Raw genomic sequence first — 18,847 nt, 5'->3', positions numbered from 1 at the left:
CACTAGCTATCAAGCATCATCATTACCTTAGATAGTATAGTGATGATGGGGAGCCATAACATAATCCAGGTAAACAGCTGAAGTACCCCATATATCCCACAACAGCATCACCATTTATAGGGGGCTGCTGTAGGTACCAAATCCTCTGACTTGACACAAGTTGATATATTACGTGGGAGTAATTTCTTTCTGTCTGTAACATGAAAGATATGATGGAATTACCCCATTCTTACCTTTCTTTTCTCCTTTTAGTTACAACTGCAAAAAAAAAAAAAAAAAAAAACTAGAAAGGTTTAGAGAAAAATTCTTTGCCTCTCCCCAGAATATCAATGAGAGGGAGAGGATGTTAAACAAACTACTTAAGGGATAAGGAGACAGGGGTTTGTTTCTGGAGTTCTGTTAAGATTTAGGTTAGGGTTAGGGCTAGGCGAAGAGTTCATCAGAGCTTATCACAAACATTGGAGAAGAATTCACAAACTCATTTAGATTTTTTCCTGATTTTTTGAAATATAAAATTTTGAAATTCATATACTTTCATCTGGCCTTAGAGTTGATAAAAAAAATCAAGAAAAAATGTTTTGTGAATGTTTTTCTAGTTTATGTTTCAAATATCAAAAGGTGGATTTTCATCCAATTTTTGACATTTGAAAAATATTGACCAGCTCCTAAGTTCAGACTCAAGGTCAGTGGTGAAATATGACAAGCTGTGGGTCATATGATTTTGGTCTCAAATCATGCAAGTCTCACAAAATCAGCTGTTCTTGCAATATTTCTTCCATGTCAAGCCAAATCCAAATCAGATCCAGAAAACATATCTCAAACCAAAACTGTAGGTACATGTTATGAAGAGGCGGTGATAAATTGTTCTCCATGTTTGTTAAGTAAAACATCAAGTAATGGTCTTAATCTGCAGCAAGGGAACTCTAAGGTTAGGTATTAGGAAAACTTTCTAACTCTAAGGATAGTCAAGCACTGGAATAGGTTACCTAGATAAGTAGTGGAAGCCCCTTCATCGGAGGATTTTAAGAAGAGGTTAGATAAACATCTGCCAGGGATCATCTAGGTTTACATGGTCCTGCATGGATGGACTAGATAATCTTTTGAGGTCCTTTCCAGACTTATGATTCTAGTTCAGAGCTGGGGTTTAACCCTTCTTTTGCTCTCTTTACCCTCAACGTCTGAAAAGGTTCACATTTCAGATTTAGATTTTCTCTATGGCAATTATTTAAATGTTATTCTCTTCAGGTTTCCCATATCTGAGAATACCATGTGAGGTGGGAATCTCTTTTTTATGTCTTTTGCTTGCTTCATATACCTGTTCATTTGTGAACACAATGAGGTTTCCATGTTTACATACCTTTCTTCTTCTTAAGGTAATACACCAGGGGCAGAACAAGAGCCAAAATCACACCCACCAAAACAGGAATTGTAATTGCCAATATTGTATCATTTTCCAGTCCTAGAAAATGAAAAGACCATGGATACTCACTTTGCATTAGACAACAAGGGAGAGGAAGGGCAGGAAAAACTTGATCAAGAGGTGCACATTTTTAACAGACAGAGTAATTAACCACTAGAACAATTTGCCAAGGATTGTGGTGGATTGTCCATTCATGGCAGTTTTTAGGTCAGGATTGACCACTTTCCTAAAAGATTTGCTCTAGTTGAAACAGGAATGACTTCAGGGAGGTCCTATGGCCTGTGTAACACAGGAGATCAGATGAGATGATCATAATGGTCCTTTCTGGCCTTCAATAATTGATAAAGGGGCGGGGGGGGGAAGGTTGGTTTTGTGGGTAACCAGTGGATGGGGCATCAAGAAACCCGTGTTTGCCTTAGTCAGCCAAAAGGTATCTCTGTGACCTTGAGCAAGTCATGTAATATACTCTGGGCCTCAGATTCCCATCTGTAAAATGGGGACAATATTTCCCTACTTCACAGGGATGAAGTTCTGGCACAGCTCTTTTAGAGTCCCTGGGAATCAACCAGGTGGGAGAGCAGCAGTAGAAACAACAGCTGCTCTGGCGTAGGGTGACTACCCACCGTGCACCAAATTGTCTAAATGGTGCTTATTAAGTGGCATGCCGGGAAAACCATCCTTTTAATATTCAAGCAAGCGAGAGGCGAGTGAAGTGAAAGGAACATGACACTCAGGGCTTGTCTGCATTACAGAGCCATGGCCAGGGTAGCTATGCCAGCAACATGCTCAGTGGAGACACAGAGTGAGCTGATAGAAGGACAAGGTGGATGAGGTAATATCTTTTATTGAACCAGTTTCTGTTGGTGAGAGACAAGCTTTCGAGCCACACAGAGCATTTCTTCAGGTCTCTCCCCCTAACAGAAGTTGATCCAATAAAAGATATTACCTCACCCACCTTGTCTTTATAATATCCTGGTTCCAGCATGGTTACAACTGCACTGAATGCTGACAAAAGTCATTCTTCGGCTGCTATAGCTACACCACTTCCCCGAATGACAGGCTGACAGAAGCACACTTTTGTTGGCATAGTTGCATCTACACCAGGGTTTTGCCAGCATAACTGGAGTGTGTGAATTTTTCACTCTCCAAGCTGAGATGGCTGTGCTGGCAGACCTTTGTAGTGTAGACTAAGCCCCAGAATGGGCTCCAGCCTCTTAGCGCACAATAAAAATTACTGACTGCGTCAGAGTAAATACAAATCAGTTACCTTGATAAGGTGGATTCTCGGTCATGCTGCTCCTGGAACTGGCACCTGCGCAGATAATGCAAAAGCAGAAAATAGTTGGTACAAGAACAAATGGGGACAAGTGGTCAGGAACAAATTCAGGCTGGAAATGTGAAGAAGGTTTCTAACCATCAGAGGAGGGAGCCTCCCAATGAGAAGAGTGGGGAGCAAACACGGTCACTAGTTTGAAGACAGAGCTTGGTAAGTCTATGATAAGATGGGGTTATCTGCAATAGCAGGAGCTAGATTTGCTGTGGACGGAGGCCCCGTCTAGTCCTGTGCCCCATGATCCTATGAGTGACCCTTCTTGGAAATGCTGAGCCAGCCCCTTAATCCTCTCCTTGTCTTAATGGGGGTGTTTCCAGATGAGGCAGAGGAACTGGAGAAATGTTTTGTAGCCTCAGGCCATATTAACTTTATGCTGGATTTCCCACAGTGCTTAGGGCAAGAGGGGGAACTGCCCCCTCAGATCAGGAGAGTCAAGGTTGCCAGAATGGGCTAGATTTTCAAAACAGCACAGCACACATTTAGACACGGTAATAAGTGGCCTGTTTACCAAAAAGACTGAAGCTTATTGGGAGCACATTGGGTGCTCACCTGTCCCCATGTTACCAAAGTGTGTCTCTAAACATCCACATTTACAACATGTTAGAGCTGCTCTAATGTTTTTCCCTGAAAATGTTTTTCTTCATGAAAAACGCCTTTACGACCAAAGTGAACATTTTGAAAGTGAAATATTTTTTCATTTAACAATGAAAATGTCAGTAATCATGTTTGAGTTTTGGTAAAAACTGTCATTATTTGGTAAAAAAAAGATAACTGAAACCAAAAAATGTTACCAGCAAAATCTTTGATTTCTGTTTTTTCATAAAAAAACTAGAAACGTTTCACAGGAAATTTTGAAATAACTGAAAAATATTCAAAACTGCCTGTAAAAACTAATTCACCATTTTTCGGCTCTAGTTATTTTAATTTCTAATAACAAACAAGTCCAAAGTTTTATGTTTTAAGTAATTAGCACTGTCTTACCTGTTACCTTCAGGTACCGAGAGATGCTCAGTAGAGAATTTAACACCTGGTTATTGTCTTTTCTGTACATGTATCCACAGGAAATATTGCCTGAGCTGCCAGCCACTCTGTAAGCTAAATCATAAGAGAATTTTTCTCTCCTGGCTTGCAACCTTGAAATTTCCATCCCATCCTTACAAAAGAAAACAATGGTGACCGCGTCTCCTGCGGGGATTAAACATCTGCCACTGACAGTGTCCCCCTCATTAGCAGAGATTGTCGATAGGAACATCTTCGCGGCAGGAAGTGTGCCTGGAAAAATGAAAACTCAGTGACTCATTGTCCTTAAATAGTTCATTTTCACATAATCAAGGACCCATCGACATGAATGAGTGCAGGATCACACTCTGCTAGAATTACTGGTCTAATTGTCAGAGAGAAAATCTTTAGACTGAGATTTTCAAAGTAGCCTAAAGGACTTAGATGCTCAAATTGCCTTCAAACGGATTGGCAATTGGGGGCCTAAACCCCACAGGTCTCTTTAATGGGGTTTCGTTTGATAGCAGGGAATTGGAGGCCATGACCCAAGGAGGATCTTTCCAGTCGTATGTCCAGAGTTACTAAATACCTTTGCAAATCGGGCCCTTAGTTTCTCTTGGAAATGTAATATTCTACTTTAGTTTTATGTCCCAATCTTACAATGAGTTGCGGGGGGGGTGGGGGGGGAGGGCAGCCTTCTGCACCTGTGTGGAGTCCATTGACATTCATGGGACTCCATGAACTTCGCAGAGTTCACAACAGGATCTGGAGCTTATCTGGCACTTGGTCAAATTTTACTCTCACACTGGAGAAACCTCACTGAGGTTAACTGAGTTTCATTAGCTGGTTTTACTTCTTCAGCTGCTTTGAGCAAACACTCACCAGAAGAAGTGCAGCTGGAATCCTGCCATTGCTGCGAGGCAAAGCTCAGAGCTTGGGAAAGAAAAGCAAATGTATTTTAGGGAAAGGAAAACAAACAAAAGAAGAAACATTTTCTTTTATTTTACAAGGTAGAACTTCCCTGAAGTGCAAATGAAATGAAGTTTATGAGAGAAACTAAGATTCACTAAGATATTTCACCCCCACTGTCTGTTCTTTAGGAAGTGTAGCTATTAAACTACATCTAGAATTGGTCACATTTTATACATGTTGATCTTTTAAATTAAATGTTCGGTCTTGTTTTTTACAAAGAGAAATATGTTTTTCCTCATCCTTTTCAATAGCAAATTTCTCATTATAATGTCCAGTAAGTTAATCATATTGTCAGTTAAACTAAAAATACTTTAATTAGACAAAAAGAAAGATAAGAATGATGCAACATCTATGTAGCTACTTAGGGCTGGTTGAAAAATTTCCATCAAAGCTGTTCAATGGAAAATTGGGATTTTAGCTCAATGCAATTTTCTGCAGAAAATGTGTTCTTTTGACAGAAAATTTTGACTTTCATGAAAAACCCAAAAACCTGAAAATCCAAACTCTTTCAGATAAACCTTTTTGGTGCTGGCATTTTGTTTTTTAATGAAAAGGTGACATTTTTCATGGAAACTTTTGACAAACATTCTCTCTCTATATTGTTTCATTTTATGTGGAATTTTCCACCAAACCCACCCCCCAAAAAGCCAAACAACCCCCCAGCTCTTATCACAATGGCACTAATCACCATGGTACTTGATTGCTTCACGTCCCTCAAAAGCACTCTTTTAAGGAAAGGAAGAATTGTTGTGTAGCCTCTGCTCTTTTTTCTTCCCTTGCTCTAGGGAGCTCTGCTGGGAGTATAAGATAGTTTCTCCTTCATTTTGGTTATGGTGGGAAAATTTACCAAAGAGGAGGGGCCCAAAGGTGATCAGACTTTGTATTACTCTGATCTCATCCCACAGAGTCCTGTTGCCAGACAATGTCGTGTCTCCAGCTCTCCTACACCCTGCCCTGGGCTAGTTGTCCCAGGAAGCCTGGCTCCCCTGGAGGGAGATGGATGGAGAAGCAGCCGAGGATGTAGCTGGGACCTGACTCCATTAGTGGCTTTGAAGACAAGCCCGTGGCAGGCACTGAATGCAGGGTGGGAGCTGTGGGGACTGGAACGGAGGTGATTTGCCCATCCCACAGAGGAGGCAGATGCTCTATTCTGCCCAAGCTGGAGCCTTTGCATTTGACTTGAGGGTTAATGGATCAAATAGACTGAGCCAGGCCCATGTGAGCAGCTGTATCCAGCCTGTTCAAGCCTCACCTCACTTCTAACTGGTGACTCTTTAAACTCTGCATCGCAGAGCGTCCCAGTCCAGGGTGCAGGGCCAGCCTCTCATTTACACTATGGCCCTCTGGCAGGGCACAGGGGCCCCAGAGAGATGCACCTACTGCCGCTTCACAGGCTCTTTGCACTCCAGAGCGGTGTCAAGTGGCATTAGTGTAAAGCAGAATCCAGTCCACACATACACAACACAGCCAAGTGTCACGATACTCACAGAGAAGCCACAGACACGGTGCGAGAAGCCCTGCGAGATTCGCCATCGGCTGCGTAGCCTGAGAACTCTGGAGTGGTCTCTGCTCCCCACGGCAGGGCCTGCGTCCTGCCTCCGGCTCCTCCTCAGCATCACGATGTGGAGAAACTGCAGCTGCTCTGAGCCTTGCTCTGACCCGCCTCTGCTCTTCTGGTTGTGGGTGGATAAGGTGCACCTCAGCTCTCTGCTCTGCACCTCCCTCTTCTCCTGGAGGCTTGTGCAGCTCAGCAGCAGCCTCTCCGCCCTGCTCCCTTGAGTAAGTGCAAGAAAACCGACAGTTTCTTCCCATGCTGATCTCTCTCCTTCTTAGGGTGAAGCAGTGGGGATGCTGCTGCAGGCCTGAGCTCTGAGCCTGCTCTTGCTTATAACAGTTTGGAAGGAGAATGTACAGTCTCTCTCTCAATCCCTCTCTGTGCAGGATGGTTGCAGTGGAGAGCTCTCCACATACAAGCTGTTTCTTCTCCTTTAGGTTGTCATGAGAAAAGAGGCTTCAGTCGCTCTCTGCTCAGGTGAGTCCACTTCTGCTGCTGGCCTATATTGTCTGTGGCCTATGTCCCCCACTCAGACTAAGAACAGAAAGACGCTTACTGCCTTTCACTCCATGAGACTCACATGGACTTTCTCACACCTAAATTCTTTGCACATACTGAGCTTGGGTCTCCTTTTGTACTCCCTTATATAAATCAGGAGTTGCTCGAAATCAAGATTGGACATTTTCCTAACATGTGCTCTAGTTCAAATAGGAATTAATTCAGGGAAGTTCTATGGCTTGTGTTATACAGGAGGTCAGACTAGATGACAGGACTCTATCCTGGGAAGCAGTGACTCTGAAAAAAATTGGGGTAGGGGAGAAAGAGGGTGGATAATCATCTAAACATGAGCTCCCAATGTGATACCATGTTCAAAAGAGCCAATGTGTTCCTGGGATGCATAAACAGGGGAATTCTGAATAGCAGTAGAGAGGTTATTTTACCTCTTTATTTGACACTGGTGACACTGCTGCAGTGTCCAATTCTGATGCCCACTATTCAAGAAGGATGTTGATAAATTGGAGAGGATTCAGAGAAGAGCCAGGAGAATGATTAATGGATTAGAAAACCTGCCTTATATGGATGCACTCAAGGAGCTCAATCTATTTAGCATAACAAGGAGAAGGTTAAGGGGTCATGATCCTTGTCGTTAAGTAGCTACATGGGGAACAAATATTTAATAATCGGGACTTCAATCCAGTAGAGAAAGAGATAACATGATCTAATGGCTGGAAACTGAAGCTAGACAAATTCAGCCTGGAGATAAAGCGTAAATTTTTAAAGGTGAGGGTAATTACCCACTGGAACAATTTACCATGGGCAGTGGTGGATTCTCCATCACTGACCATTTTTAAATTGAGATTGGATGTTTTTCTAAAATATCTGCTCTGGGAATTCAGGGAAATTCTCTGGCCTGCCTTATACAGGAGGTCAGATGATTACACTAGTCCCTTCTGGCCTTAGAATCTATGAATCTAGGGTCACATTGTTCTCTTCGGCTCTTATAATTTATGCACTTCATGTCACCATTTACCCCAGTGGAAAGGGAGCTGAAAATGCTACCAAATCACTCTGCATGCCCTGTGCACTGGGATAAATGGTGAGTAGGACTGGTCGAAATGTTTCTAATGAAACATGTTATCCAAGAGAAAATGCGATTTCTAGCAAAATAAAAAAATTCTGCAGAAAAAGCTCAATATTGGTGGAGTTTTCTGTCATTAGTTGTGAAGTTGACACTAATCTCGGTGTCCACCTGAACCACTGCAATGCCTCATGGTTAGTGGACTAGCACCACACTGCTGTATAAGGCTTCTTGTTCCTGCCCCATCCCTTGTCCGAGCAACTACCTGCAAGGCCTACAACTAACTGCTACCTGGTCCCCTTGGGACCCAGTCCCTGCTTCCTTGCTTGGGTCTTACTCATTGTTCCTGGTACCACGGCTTGTCGCTGCTCCTGAAACCATGATCCATGCTTTGCTCCTTGCTTCTGCCTTCTTGCCCTGACCCCCACTGCTGAATCCATCGTTGTCCCTTGGTGTGACATCTGACTCTGGCTTTGATCTTTGGCATGGTGTCACAGAATAGACCCCATGTATTCACACCTTACACACCATTGTAATAATCGTTGTACCAAGTATGCCTTGTAAGGTATCATCTGAAAACTCAGAATTTGCAGGTCACTATTGTCCTCCTAAAATATGTGGTAGATACACTAGAGGGTAGGGATCGGATACAGAGGGACCTAGACAAATTAGAGGATTGGGCCGAAAAAAACCTGATGAGGTTCAACAAGGACAAGTGCAGAGTCCTGCACTTAGGACGGAAGAATCCCATGCACTGCTACAGACTAGGGACCGAATGGCTAGGTAGCAGTTCTGCTGAAAAGGACCTAGGGGTCACAGTGGACGAGAAGCTGGATATGAGTCAACAGTGTGCTCTTGTTGCCAAGAAGGCTAACGGCATTTTGGGCTGTATAAGTAGGGGCATTGCCAGCAGATCGAGGAACGTGATCGTTCCCCTTTATTCGACATTGGTGAGGCCTCATCTGGAATACTGTGTCCAGTTTTGGGCCCCACACTACAAGAAGGATGTGGAAAAATTGGAAAGAGTCCAGCGGAGGGCAACAAAAATGATTAGGGGTCTGGAGCACATGACTTATGAGGAGAGGCTGAGGGAACTGGGATTGTTTAGTCTCCAGAAGAGAAGAATGAGGGGGGATTTGATAGCAGCCTTCAACTACCTGAAGGGGGGTTCCAAAGAGGATGGAGCTCGGCTGTTCTCAGTGGTGGCAGATGACAGAACAAGGAGCAATGGTCTCAAGTTGCAGTGGGGGAGGTCCAGGTTGGATATCAGGAAAAACTATTTCACTAGGAGGGTGGTGAAACACTGGAATGCGTTACCTAGGGAGGTGGTGGAGTCTCCTTCCTTGGAGGTTTTTAAGGCCCGGCTTGACAAAGCCCTGTCTGGGATGATTTAGCTGGGAATTGATCCTGCTTTGAGCAGGGGGTTGGACTAGATGACCTCTTGAGGTCCCTTCCAACTCTGATATTCTATGATTCTATGATTCTATGTGTGGCAACATTATATATGAAGTGATAAGATTCCCCTGTATGGTGTTACTAAAACATGTTCCAAACCCCATAGCCCTGCCCAAACAGAAGTCAGCAAACAGAGTTGTCCTAAACAAAGGAATGTGTGCTTGCTTTAATTTGCACTTAAGCAGTAAACACAGTCATAAAGCAGGAAGGGAAAACAAAGGAAGTTCAAACAGCTGAAAAAAACAGCAGGGAACATCCTTCTACATAGACGCTTTGTCCCCTGCTTGTCAGATGGAAATGTTTTTCAAGAGAGAGGGACAAACACCCCAAGGCACCCCCTTTTCTCTCTCTGCCTATCACATTCTCTGCACCTGAGAGACAAAAGAAAACAGCTGTTGGACTTTGGGGGAAGGGGTCCTGACCTAAGAGTTTGGTCAGTAACCTGGTAGAGCATGTGGTGAGACACTTTGCTTGAATCTAATAAACTTTGTTAAGTTAGGAACTAGTAAACATTTATCTTTACTTTTCTAGTAACCATTTCTGACTTTCATGCCTCATTACTTGTACTCTCTTGAAATCTATCTCTTGTTTTACTGTTTTATCTACTCCAGTGTGTTTAAATTGAAGTGTCTGGGTAACTCAATTTCAGGTATATAGATCCCTTAAAGGAATAATGGATTGTATACATTTGTACTGTCCAGGAGAAGGCTGGGAAGTACAGGATATACATTTCTGGGGGAAGATCTGGGACAGGGGGTGTGCTGGAGCCACTCTGCAGCATAACCAAGGCTCCTGAGAGCCAGGGTGTAGCTGGCAGGCTGCAGGTACACACAGACACTCAGGGTGTGGCTTGCATGCTGGAAGGCTGTTTGTGAGCAGCCCAAGTAGGAGCTACTACAACAAGGCATTGTAAGCCACCCAAGGGTGCTGGGCAGGGGGTGACATAGCCCTCCACTAGTCTGGATTGTACCCCAGTATGTCACACATGGTTCTGGCTCTGACCACTAGATCAGATGGCCCTGTTACAGGCCTTGACAGTGCCTGCACTACATCTCACATGATGCACCTGAGTCTCTCCCTGTGGAATCCTATGGGGCCGAGGGTTGTTGCCTTCCTTGGAATGAGTATTTGGCTTGATCTCCTAAACCTGCAGACCTCAGGCCACCCTCCAGAGGCCAGAGCTGTCCTTGCAAAATCCCTGAGCCTCTGTCTATCTCTGAGGCCATCAGTCTGTCCGATCAGCTCCACTGTAACTACTGCCTGGGATTCCACAGCACGGGGGCATGCAAAGCACCAAGTGAGTCTGCACTTTCAAGCTGACTCTCTGCAGGGTAGATAGGTCAATGTGAGTTCCCCCTGCCAACCCTGGCACACACACATCCTTGGCTCTGGATGACAAAACAGCACAGAAAAAAACAGGGCTGCCCGGGGGGGGGGAGGGGGGGGCAAGTGAGGCAATTTGCCCCAGGCCCCACAGGGCCCTGCGAGCCCTGGCCCGGCGGCGGTCCAGGTCTTCAGCGGTATTTCGTTGGCGGGGAGCCCTTCAGTTGCTCCAGGTCTTCGGCGGCAGGGGGCCCTTCAGTGCTGCTGAAGACGCAGAGTGACTGAAGGGCTCCCTGCCACCGAAATGCCGCCGAAGACCCGGACCGCCGCAGGGTGAGAACAAGTGCCGCAGCTCCCCCGCTTTGCCCCAGCCCCGTGAATCCTCTGGGAGGCCCTGAAAAAACAATCAGTTGAACATCCCCAAAGCTTTTATCCACTCCCCCTCCTTGTGCAGAGGGGACAATCTGGCTAAAACAGCCCGAGTATTAAATGTGGCCCTAAGTGTGTAATGTGGGAACCGAAACCTTTGCATTTCCTGGTGGCTGAGTGCTTATAACTATTGCAGTAACATCGCTGCTAGTTCTTTATTTGGCTGATCAGGCTTTTCAGATTCAATCTAACCCCTTTTCCTGTAACCTTGCTGGGCTCCACCACAGCTGTTTCACTGTGGCTTCCACTGTAAGAGGCTACCCTGGGAGAGGCCCCCTGAATGTCTCTCTCCTAAGAAGCAGAACTGGGTTTCCTGAAAGCTGCGGTTGCTCAGAGCTCTGCAATCAGCTCAGCTCAGGATAGACAGCAAGTGTGAAAAATCAGGACAGGGGCTGGGGGATAATAGGGTCCTATGTAAGACAAAGCCACTAATATCAGGACAGTCCCTGCAAAATCGGGACACCTGGTCACCCTAGTTTAGGAAGAATTTATCAGAGAGAAGGGACAGTTTTATTGTCTGCCTACTATAAACCCAGGGAAGATGTTTTTAGTGATCACTAGGACAGCTGACCAAAAAATTTACATTAAAATATTTCATAATGGCTTCTTGACCAAATTTGGGTAGAGATTTTCTCTTTTTTTGGATAGAAAAATGTAAAAGTCGAAACTTTTTGGTAAAAAAAAAAAGTGTTGTTTTCAAGCACAGCATTTTCCCAAGAAACTAAACATTTCATTCCTGAATGTGTTTGTGTGTGTGTGTGTGTGTGTGTGTATATACATATTTGAAAACTGGAATCTTTGGGAGTTTCAGTGTTTCCACTGAAACTCTGAAAAATATTTGTGGGGGGAAAAATCATAATTTTCTCATAAAAATAATTCAAGTGTTTTTTTCCAGATTTGATTTATAAAAGCATCTCTCACCTTGTCACTCTGGACCAGGTCCTCAAAGGTGTTTAGGTATTTAATGCCCATTAAAATCTGGGGCTAGATGCTGGCTCAATGGGTGCCACCGTGCTGCACCCATGATCACATTGCTCCTCCCTAATAATAGGAATAAGGGCCAAAGGAGCCTACAAAGCTAATTCCCTTGGATGAGATTTCCAATGCAGTGCAGGGGTTTACTCTGTGGTTTCAAGGGAGCCTAAAGGAGTTTGGAGTGATGGAGGGATAGCTCAGTGGTTTGAGCATTGGCCTGCTAAACTAAAGGAGTTTGATGTATATGGGAAATTTTGATAAATATTTTTTTAATTGAAATCAAAATATGTATTTGAAAATTGTGTTGGAACTATAGGCAGTGACTTTAATAGGTAGAGGGTTTCCTGGTCCTTCTTGCAGGCAGGGGACTCTGTAAGAAATAATTTGATCAGGGTAAATCTGGAGAAAACCAGCCTACAGCAAAATGGGGTGAGCTGTGCTTCCCTGCCTTAGGGAGCAGCCTGCTTTCTCTCTCTCTCTGTTTTTGGTTCTCGCATGTTATCGTTCTGAATTCTACTAAATAAAGTCATGTTACTTTGAAATCTTCCAGCAGTAAGATTTGTATTTGTAATCTAACTTCTCTGTATGTGTGACGTTAACGTAACACAAAACTATTCGTGAAACTGGTTCTGAGTTGACAAATCTCCCAATTAAAAAAAAAAACCTGTTTTGGGGGTGCACTTTTGAAATTGTTAAAATATTTCATTTTAATATTTTCAAAATGAAAAATTCTAGTTTTCTGATCCAAAGTGGCTTTGTGTTTTGAAATTTAAGCTAACTAGACTAAAAATATGTTTAGAAAAAAATTCAAAACTGAAACATTTTGAAATTATTGAAACAAAATGTTAGATTGACTGGAACAAAAAAAAGGGGTTTTTTTGTACACAAATATTTTCACTATCTCAACCTTTTTTCTCAATTCAAGATGGAAAAGAATGGTGAACTCTTAAAAATATTTGAGGAGCAGGAATCTGTGTTCTGCATAGCTCTAGGTCAGTGAGCAAATCCTTTCTAATTTTGGTGCCTAACTCCTACATGCTCCTTTGAAACTCCCAACCTGCACCCAGAACTGCAGTGTCGGAGGTGTGGTTGAATCCCCAGCATTGCACTGAAGACCTCAACCACAGATGCCAGCACTTAAGGCCCTGTTTCCTCAGACACACGCATTATCCCTCCACTCCTCTCTTTTATACATTCTAAGGCCAGCCAGGACACCGTGATAATCTAGGCCTTGGCTACACTTACCCGCTAGTTCGACAGCTGGAAATCGAACTTCTGGGTTCGACTTATCGCGTCTAGTCTGGACGCGATAAGTCGAACCCGGAAGTGCTCGCCGTCGACTGCGGTACTCCAGCTCGCCGAGAGGAGTACCGCGGAGTCGACGGGGGAGCCTGCCTGCCGCGTGTGGACCAAGGTAAGTTCGAACTAATTCGAACTAAGGTACTTCGAACTTCAGCTACGTTATTCACGTAGCTGAAGTTGCGTACCTTAGTTCGAATTAGGGGTGTAGTGTAGACCTGGCCCTAGTCTAACCTCCTGTATAACACAGGCCAACTAGTGATTTGGAGGCATATGTCACTGGTTGCCAATAATTCTCACGTTTCTGTAAAATTGTAATAGGCCTGCCCGGTGCATAGAAATTCAAAACTGACTCTTGTATGAGTTGTTGTTTTAAACCTTCCCATGATTCCTCCTGTTCTGCACCCCAGTACCATTCATTTTTATTTTCTAGGAGTTGCCTCAAAGCCACTGCTTCTGTAGATAGATTAGATATGAATTTTCCAAGATAATTAACCATTCCCAGAAACTATTAGATACTTTTCTTTGACTGGGGATGTGCCATCATTTCAATGGCTGAAACCTCTTATCAAGTTTTACACTTTTATTGGAAATAATATCTCCAACAAAAGTCAGTTCTATAACTCCCTAAAACACATTTCTCCCTATTTAGTTTCAAGCTTGTAATATGGTTGCAGCCCGGACTTCCCAGAGTCTGCAGCCATGGTCCTTTTTAGTTGTGCTACAGATGATGATGTCATCCATTCAGATGTCAACACCATTAATATGTTCATAGATCATACATATGGCTCTGTGATACATTTCTGGTGCTGAAGCTATGCTGAAGGGTAGGCATAAGAATATGTATCTTCCAAATAGGGTATTAAATATGCATAGTTTTGAGCTTTCTTCAGTTAATTTTACCTGCCAAAATCCTGAGGAGCATCCAATTTACTGAAATATTGTGCATTTGCAAATTGAGCTATAATCACTTCTCTGGTTGGCAGTTTGAAATGTTCTTTCTTTATAGCCATATTGAGGTCTCTAGGGTCTAAGCATAAGCATAGCTGGCCATTATCTATCTCTACAATGACTGGTGAATTCAGACATTACATTGGTTCCTCAATTTTTTGTATTACTTGCATTGCTTCCAGCCTTGTGAGCTCAACCTTGAGTTTATCATGGAGTGTAAATGGCACTTCTCTACAAGGCTGGATAATGGGAGGGACCTGCTTGTTTCTCTGGATTGTATGTTCAGTCTTCAAGCAACCCAGCCCTTAAAACAAATCATGGTATTCCTGAATGAGTGCCTAGTAGCCAGGTTCAGTATGATCTTGTAGTGAGAGCACCCATCTTAGTTTTTCACAGGCAGCCAGGCCTAAAATTGGTGTCACTTCCTTTGGCACTACAATAAATGGGAGCCTGTATGTGGTGTGATGTGAGCAATGCACCTCCCCTTCACTGGTATATTTGTTCCAGAATAACCAGTTACTTGTATTTATGTTGGTCCCAGTTTTGGTCTTATTTTCAGTCTCTCATAATCTTGTTCAAACAGAATAGTAACCTGAGCTCCTGCATCCAGTCTGAGTGGAATAATTGTTTCATTCAATTTCATAGGCAGTATCCAGTCCCTTCCATCCGGTTTGCTTGATCCCAGCATGTCTATGTAAAACTCCTCAATCAGGTTGTCTTCAACTGCAGGCACTTGACTTTTCTGCATTGGGGACATTATTTTCCCAACATTTATGACACAGTGTCCCAAATGCAAAATACTGGTTTGGGCCATGTTGTTCTCCACTCCTTACACATAACCATCTGTACGCCATCTCCCCACCAGCAGTGGTTTTCATGGCAGGTGTTTCCACTTTTTGGTTTGACCTTTTCTGGCTATGTTCTTTTGTACTTAGTATGTGGATGAGCCCTTCTGGTGAATTTAGCTCTTTGGCTTGTGCTGGCACAGTTTCTGCTGCCCTGCATATCTGTCTCTCTCTCTTAGCACATTATCTTTAATGCCACAAATGATTCTATCTTTGATCAGACACCATCAGCTCACCAAAGTTACAGGTTTTACTGATTCGCCTTAATCATGTGACATATTGTTCTATGGTGGCATAAATTTTTGTTCATGCATGTAAAACAAATGTCTCTCTCAAAGCTCTCATTCCTTTTTGGCATGCAATGTTCCTCAGATTTAGTCAGAATTTTACTTAACTTCATGCTTTCACCTTCTTCAAACTTAAAGGTGTTATACATATCCAATGCTTCCTCCCTGAAAACATGCCAAAAAATAATGATTTCACTTTATTGTTTTTCTCCTCTGTGGCTGCTAAATACAATTCAAATCTCTGTCAGAATTTTTTCTTGTGTTCTGCAACACTGCCTGGCACTCACAAACTGGATGCAGGTTGCGACACATCTTCCCTTCTTAAGCTAGTCAACTATTGTGCTCATACAATACATAAAAAAGTGTTTGTTTCTTTTCTATTTGCCGCTCCGCCCGCTCCCATTTTCTCTGCTTTCAGTTTCAAACAAAGGAGTTAACCTCAAAATGTCCTCAATCTCTTTCTCATTCAGCACTTCTGATACCATAGAATGTTCTTGGGGTTCATTAAACAACAAACCAGTGAATGAGAAAGGAATCAAACTTTTATTAAAACAAACCTGAGAGTATCTGTGGTGAACTGCTGTGCACAACTACACTGAGTTCTGCACCTGTGCTTCCAGGGGACTGCTCAGAAATTCCTATAGTCCTAATCCTGTCCCTCTGAGGGAGCCTCTGTAAATAATTATCTTCTGCAAACATATCTCTACACTTGCTGTCCCTGCAGTGGCAGGGAAAAGATTAGGTGAAATCCACCCAGCTGCCCTAGCAGGTGATCCACGCCCATGCTGCAGAGGAAGTTAAAAAAAAAAAAGATATTCACCTTCCTCATTACAAACTTGTCCCTGTTTTTAACTGAAAAAAGTTTGAAATTTGAAAAAAATTCACCCAGCCCTTCTAATCTCATTCAGACATGTTTTAAAAGCAGTGCATGGGGTTTAGGCTGGTATTTACAAAGGAACCTACGGGCTCTTTTCTTTAGTTTAGAAGAGGGATAGAGTAGCTGTCCCATAAATAGCAATAAACCTACAGCCTCACCCGCTCCCTTCCCCCCACACTGAGAAAGCTGCTTTCGATTTTCACTCCTCAGTTAATAGATAACTTTGGAAAAGCCAGCTCTGGCTTCACCAACAGCAATTACTCAGTCCCAGGGTTCAAAGGTAGCAGGCAGCCATAACCAGCGCCACCAGGTATGCAGAGTTACTGGACGGGACCGAGACCCAGATCTCCAGGTAGTACATTCTGCTTATTTAAAATTCAGCTGTATTTGGTAATATTCGGGGTGCTGCTCAGAGCCAGGCCAGCTCTGTGCTGCTGGGATTGCATTGCTCTATTCCGGAGTGAGGGTTAATTTTGGCATTTCCACTCGTCAGTCCCTCCCCTGGGAAAATCTTCCAGCTTTTTTTCTAGTCAAGAGGGTCAGTCCTCTAGTTCCTTTGTCTTTCTCTATCCACCTAACTGGGCCTGCCCTGTGCCAAGTATCAGTGTTTGCATGCCAGCCCAGAAAGATCACTGGAGATCAGCATAATACAGAGGTTCTCAAACTGTGGATCAGGACCCCAAAGTGGTTGTGACTGCATTTTTGTGGGGGGTCACCAGGGCTGGCTTAGATTTGCTGATGCTTAAGCACAAGCCCCACTGCCTGGGGCTGAAGCCTGAGGGCTTAAATCCTGGGTGGTGGGGCCTCCTGACTAGGGCTGAAGCCCTTGGTCTTCTGTAGGGTTACCATAGTTCGAGCCTCCAAAAGGAGGACACTCCACCGGACCCCGGACCCTGCCCCGCCCACGTCCACGCCCCAACTCCGCCCCTTCCTCAAAGTCCCCGCCCCAACTCCGCCCCCTCCCCTGCTTCCCACGAACATTTGATTTGTGGGAAGCCTGAAGCAGGTAAGGCGGTGTGGGGGGGGNCTAAACCCAGGGTTATGAGTTCAATCCTTGAGGGGGCCATTTAGGGATCTGGGGCAAAAATCTGTCTGGGGATTGGTCCTGCTTTGAGCAGGGGGTTGGGCTAGATGACCTCCTCAGGTCCCTTCCCACCCTGATGATCTATGACCAGGGATTCTCAAACTTCATCACGCTGTGATCCCCTTCTGACAACAAAAATTACTACAAAACCCCAGGAGGGGGGACTGAAGCCTCAGCCCACCCAAGCCCCACAGTCCAGGATGGGGAGGCCCAAGCCCCACTGCCCGGTGGGGTGGGAAGGGGCTAAAACAGAAGATAGGGTTACCATACGTCTGGTTTTTCCCGGACATGTTCGGCTTTTCGGCAATTCCCCCCAGACGGGGGTTTGATTGCTGAAAAGCCGGACATGTCCGGGAAAAACCAGACGTATGGTAACCCTATCTTCTGTTTTAGCCCCTTCCCACCCCACCGGGCAGTGGGGCTTGGGCCTCCCCATCCTGGACTGTGGGGCTTGGGTGGGCTGAGGCTTCAGTCCCCCCTCCTGGGGTTTTGTAGTAATTTTTGTTGTCAGAAGGGGATCACAGCGTGATGAAGTTTGAGAATCCCTGGTCATAGATCATCAGGGTGGGAAGGGACCTGAGGAGGTCATCTAGCCCAACCCCCTGCTCAAAGCAGGACCAATCCCCAGACAGATTTTTGCCCCAGATCCCTAAATGGCCCCCTCAAGGATTGAACTCATAACCCTGGGTTTAGCAGGCCAATGCTCAAACCACCAAGCTGTCCCTGGTGTAATACTTTCATTTTCCCAACAGGGGAGGAACACATGTGCTTCTTAAGTCAGCTTTTCTCAGATGTGTTTGTACTGTGGGCTGGTTCTTAACCAAGAGACCCTTTAAGAGACACTTTATGCCATTTTTGAATCCTGATCCCATGACTTCCGTCTGGCTTAGCTACAGGAAGGAGTATCTTTAGGACACAAAGCCTGGGATTTGCAAAGCAGCCCAAGTGATTTGAGCACCCTACTCTAATTGAATTTCAGTGGGATTTGAGTGCCTCACTCCCCCAGTCCCCACTGAAAAATCCAGCTACTCTAAACACATTGTTTCCTTACTTTAATTTCTAACAGCTCTCCTTCCAAGTGCTTGCATTCCCTGATGCTTGAATCCTACAGAACAGAATTGTCTGTTCTGCTCTTCTTGTGTGTTTGCTGCTGTCCCTCCAATGCAGCTGTAATCAGTGAATTTGATCTCAATAGAATTTTCACCAGAGAGCTCTGGCAGTGTTGCCAGTTCTTGTGATTTTTATCCCAAGTCTTGTAATTTTGGTGTTTTTCTTAAATCTCCAGCTCCTGGAGTCCTGTGATTATGTGAGGATCTCAGCTTTCTTAAAAAAAGTAAGCTTCTAGCCCTCACAGTTGCAGTGAAAAACTTGAAAATGTTAACTGTGTGTGATTTAAAAGCTCCAAAAACATAAGGTGAATAAAAAGAACCCCAGATGTATTATTATTATTTTTTAAATTTCATA

At 44.1% G+C, this 18,847-nt stretch overlaps 1 protein-coding gene across 1 annotated transcript; it reads right to left on the bottom strand.

Moving 5' to 3' along the window:
- Nucleotides 1–423: 423 nt before the first annotated feature.
- LOC117870312 lies at nucleotides 424–6,321 on the bottom strand. Its single transcript, XM_034757414.1, has 6 exons — nucleotides 6,212–6,321; nucleotides 4,635–4,685; nucleotides 3,735–4,025; nucleotides 2,688–2,732; nucleotides 1,358–1,459; nucleotides 424–494 (listed from the first exon to the last, which is right to left on the bottom strand). Exons 1-6 carry the CDS (start codon nucleotides 6,255–6,257, stop codon nucleotides 424–426), a joined length of 606 nt encoding a protein of 201 aa, XP_034613305.1. The 5' UTR covers nucleotides 6,258–6,321.
- Between the last annotated feature and the right edge of the window lie 12,526 nt (nucleotides 6,322–18,847).

The sequence above is a fragment of the Trachemys scripta genome, unplaced genomic scaffold (assembly GCF_013100865.1).
Source record: "Trachemys scripta elegans isolate TJP31775 unplaced genomic scaffold, CAS_Tse_1.0 scaffold_26, whole genome shotgun sequence".
NCBI lineage: Eukaryota > Metazoa > Chordata > Testudines > Emydidae > Trachemys > Trachemys scripta.
Note: the sequence above shows the minus strand (reverse complement) of the source record. Positions and strands in the feature narration are given on the sequence as shown.

Excerpts from the sequence above, each read along its gene's own strand:
- LOC117870312 (XM_034757414.1), bottom strand. The coding sequence starts at position 6,257 with ATGGCGAATCTCGCAGGGCTTCTCGCACCGTGTCTGTGGCTTCTCT. Across the intron at positions 2,733-3,734 it reads TCGGTACCTGAAGGTAACAG|GTGCCAGTTCCAGGAGCAGC; the intron begins GTAAGACAGTGC and ends TTATCTGCGCAG. Across the intron at positions 1,460-2,687 it reads CGAGAATCCACCTTATCAAG|GACTGGAAAATGATACAATA; the intron begins GTAACTGATTTG and ends TTCATTTTCTAG.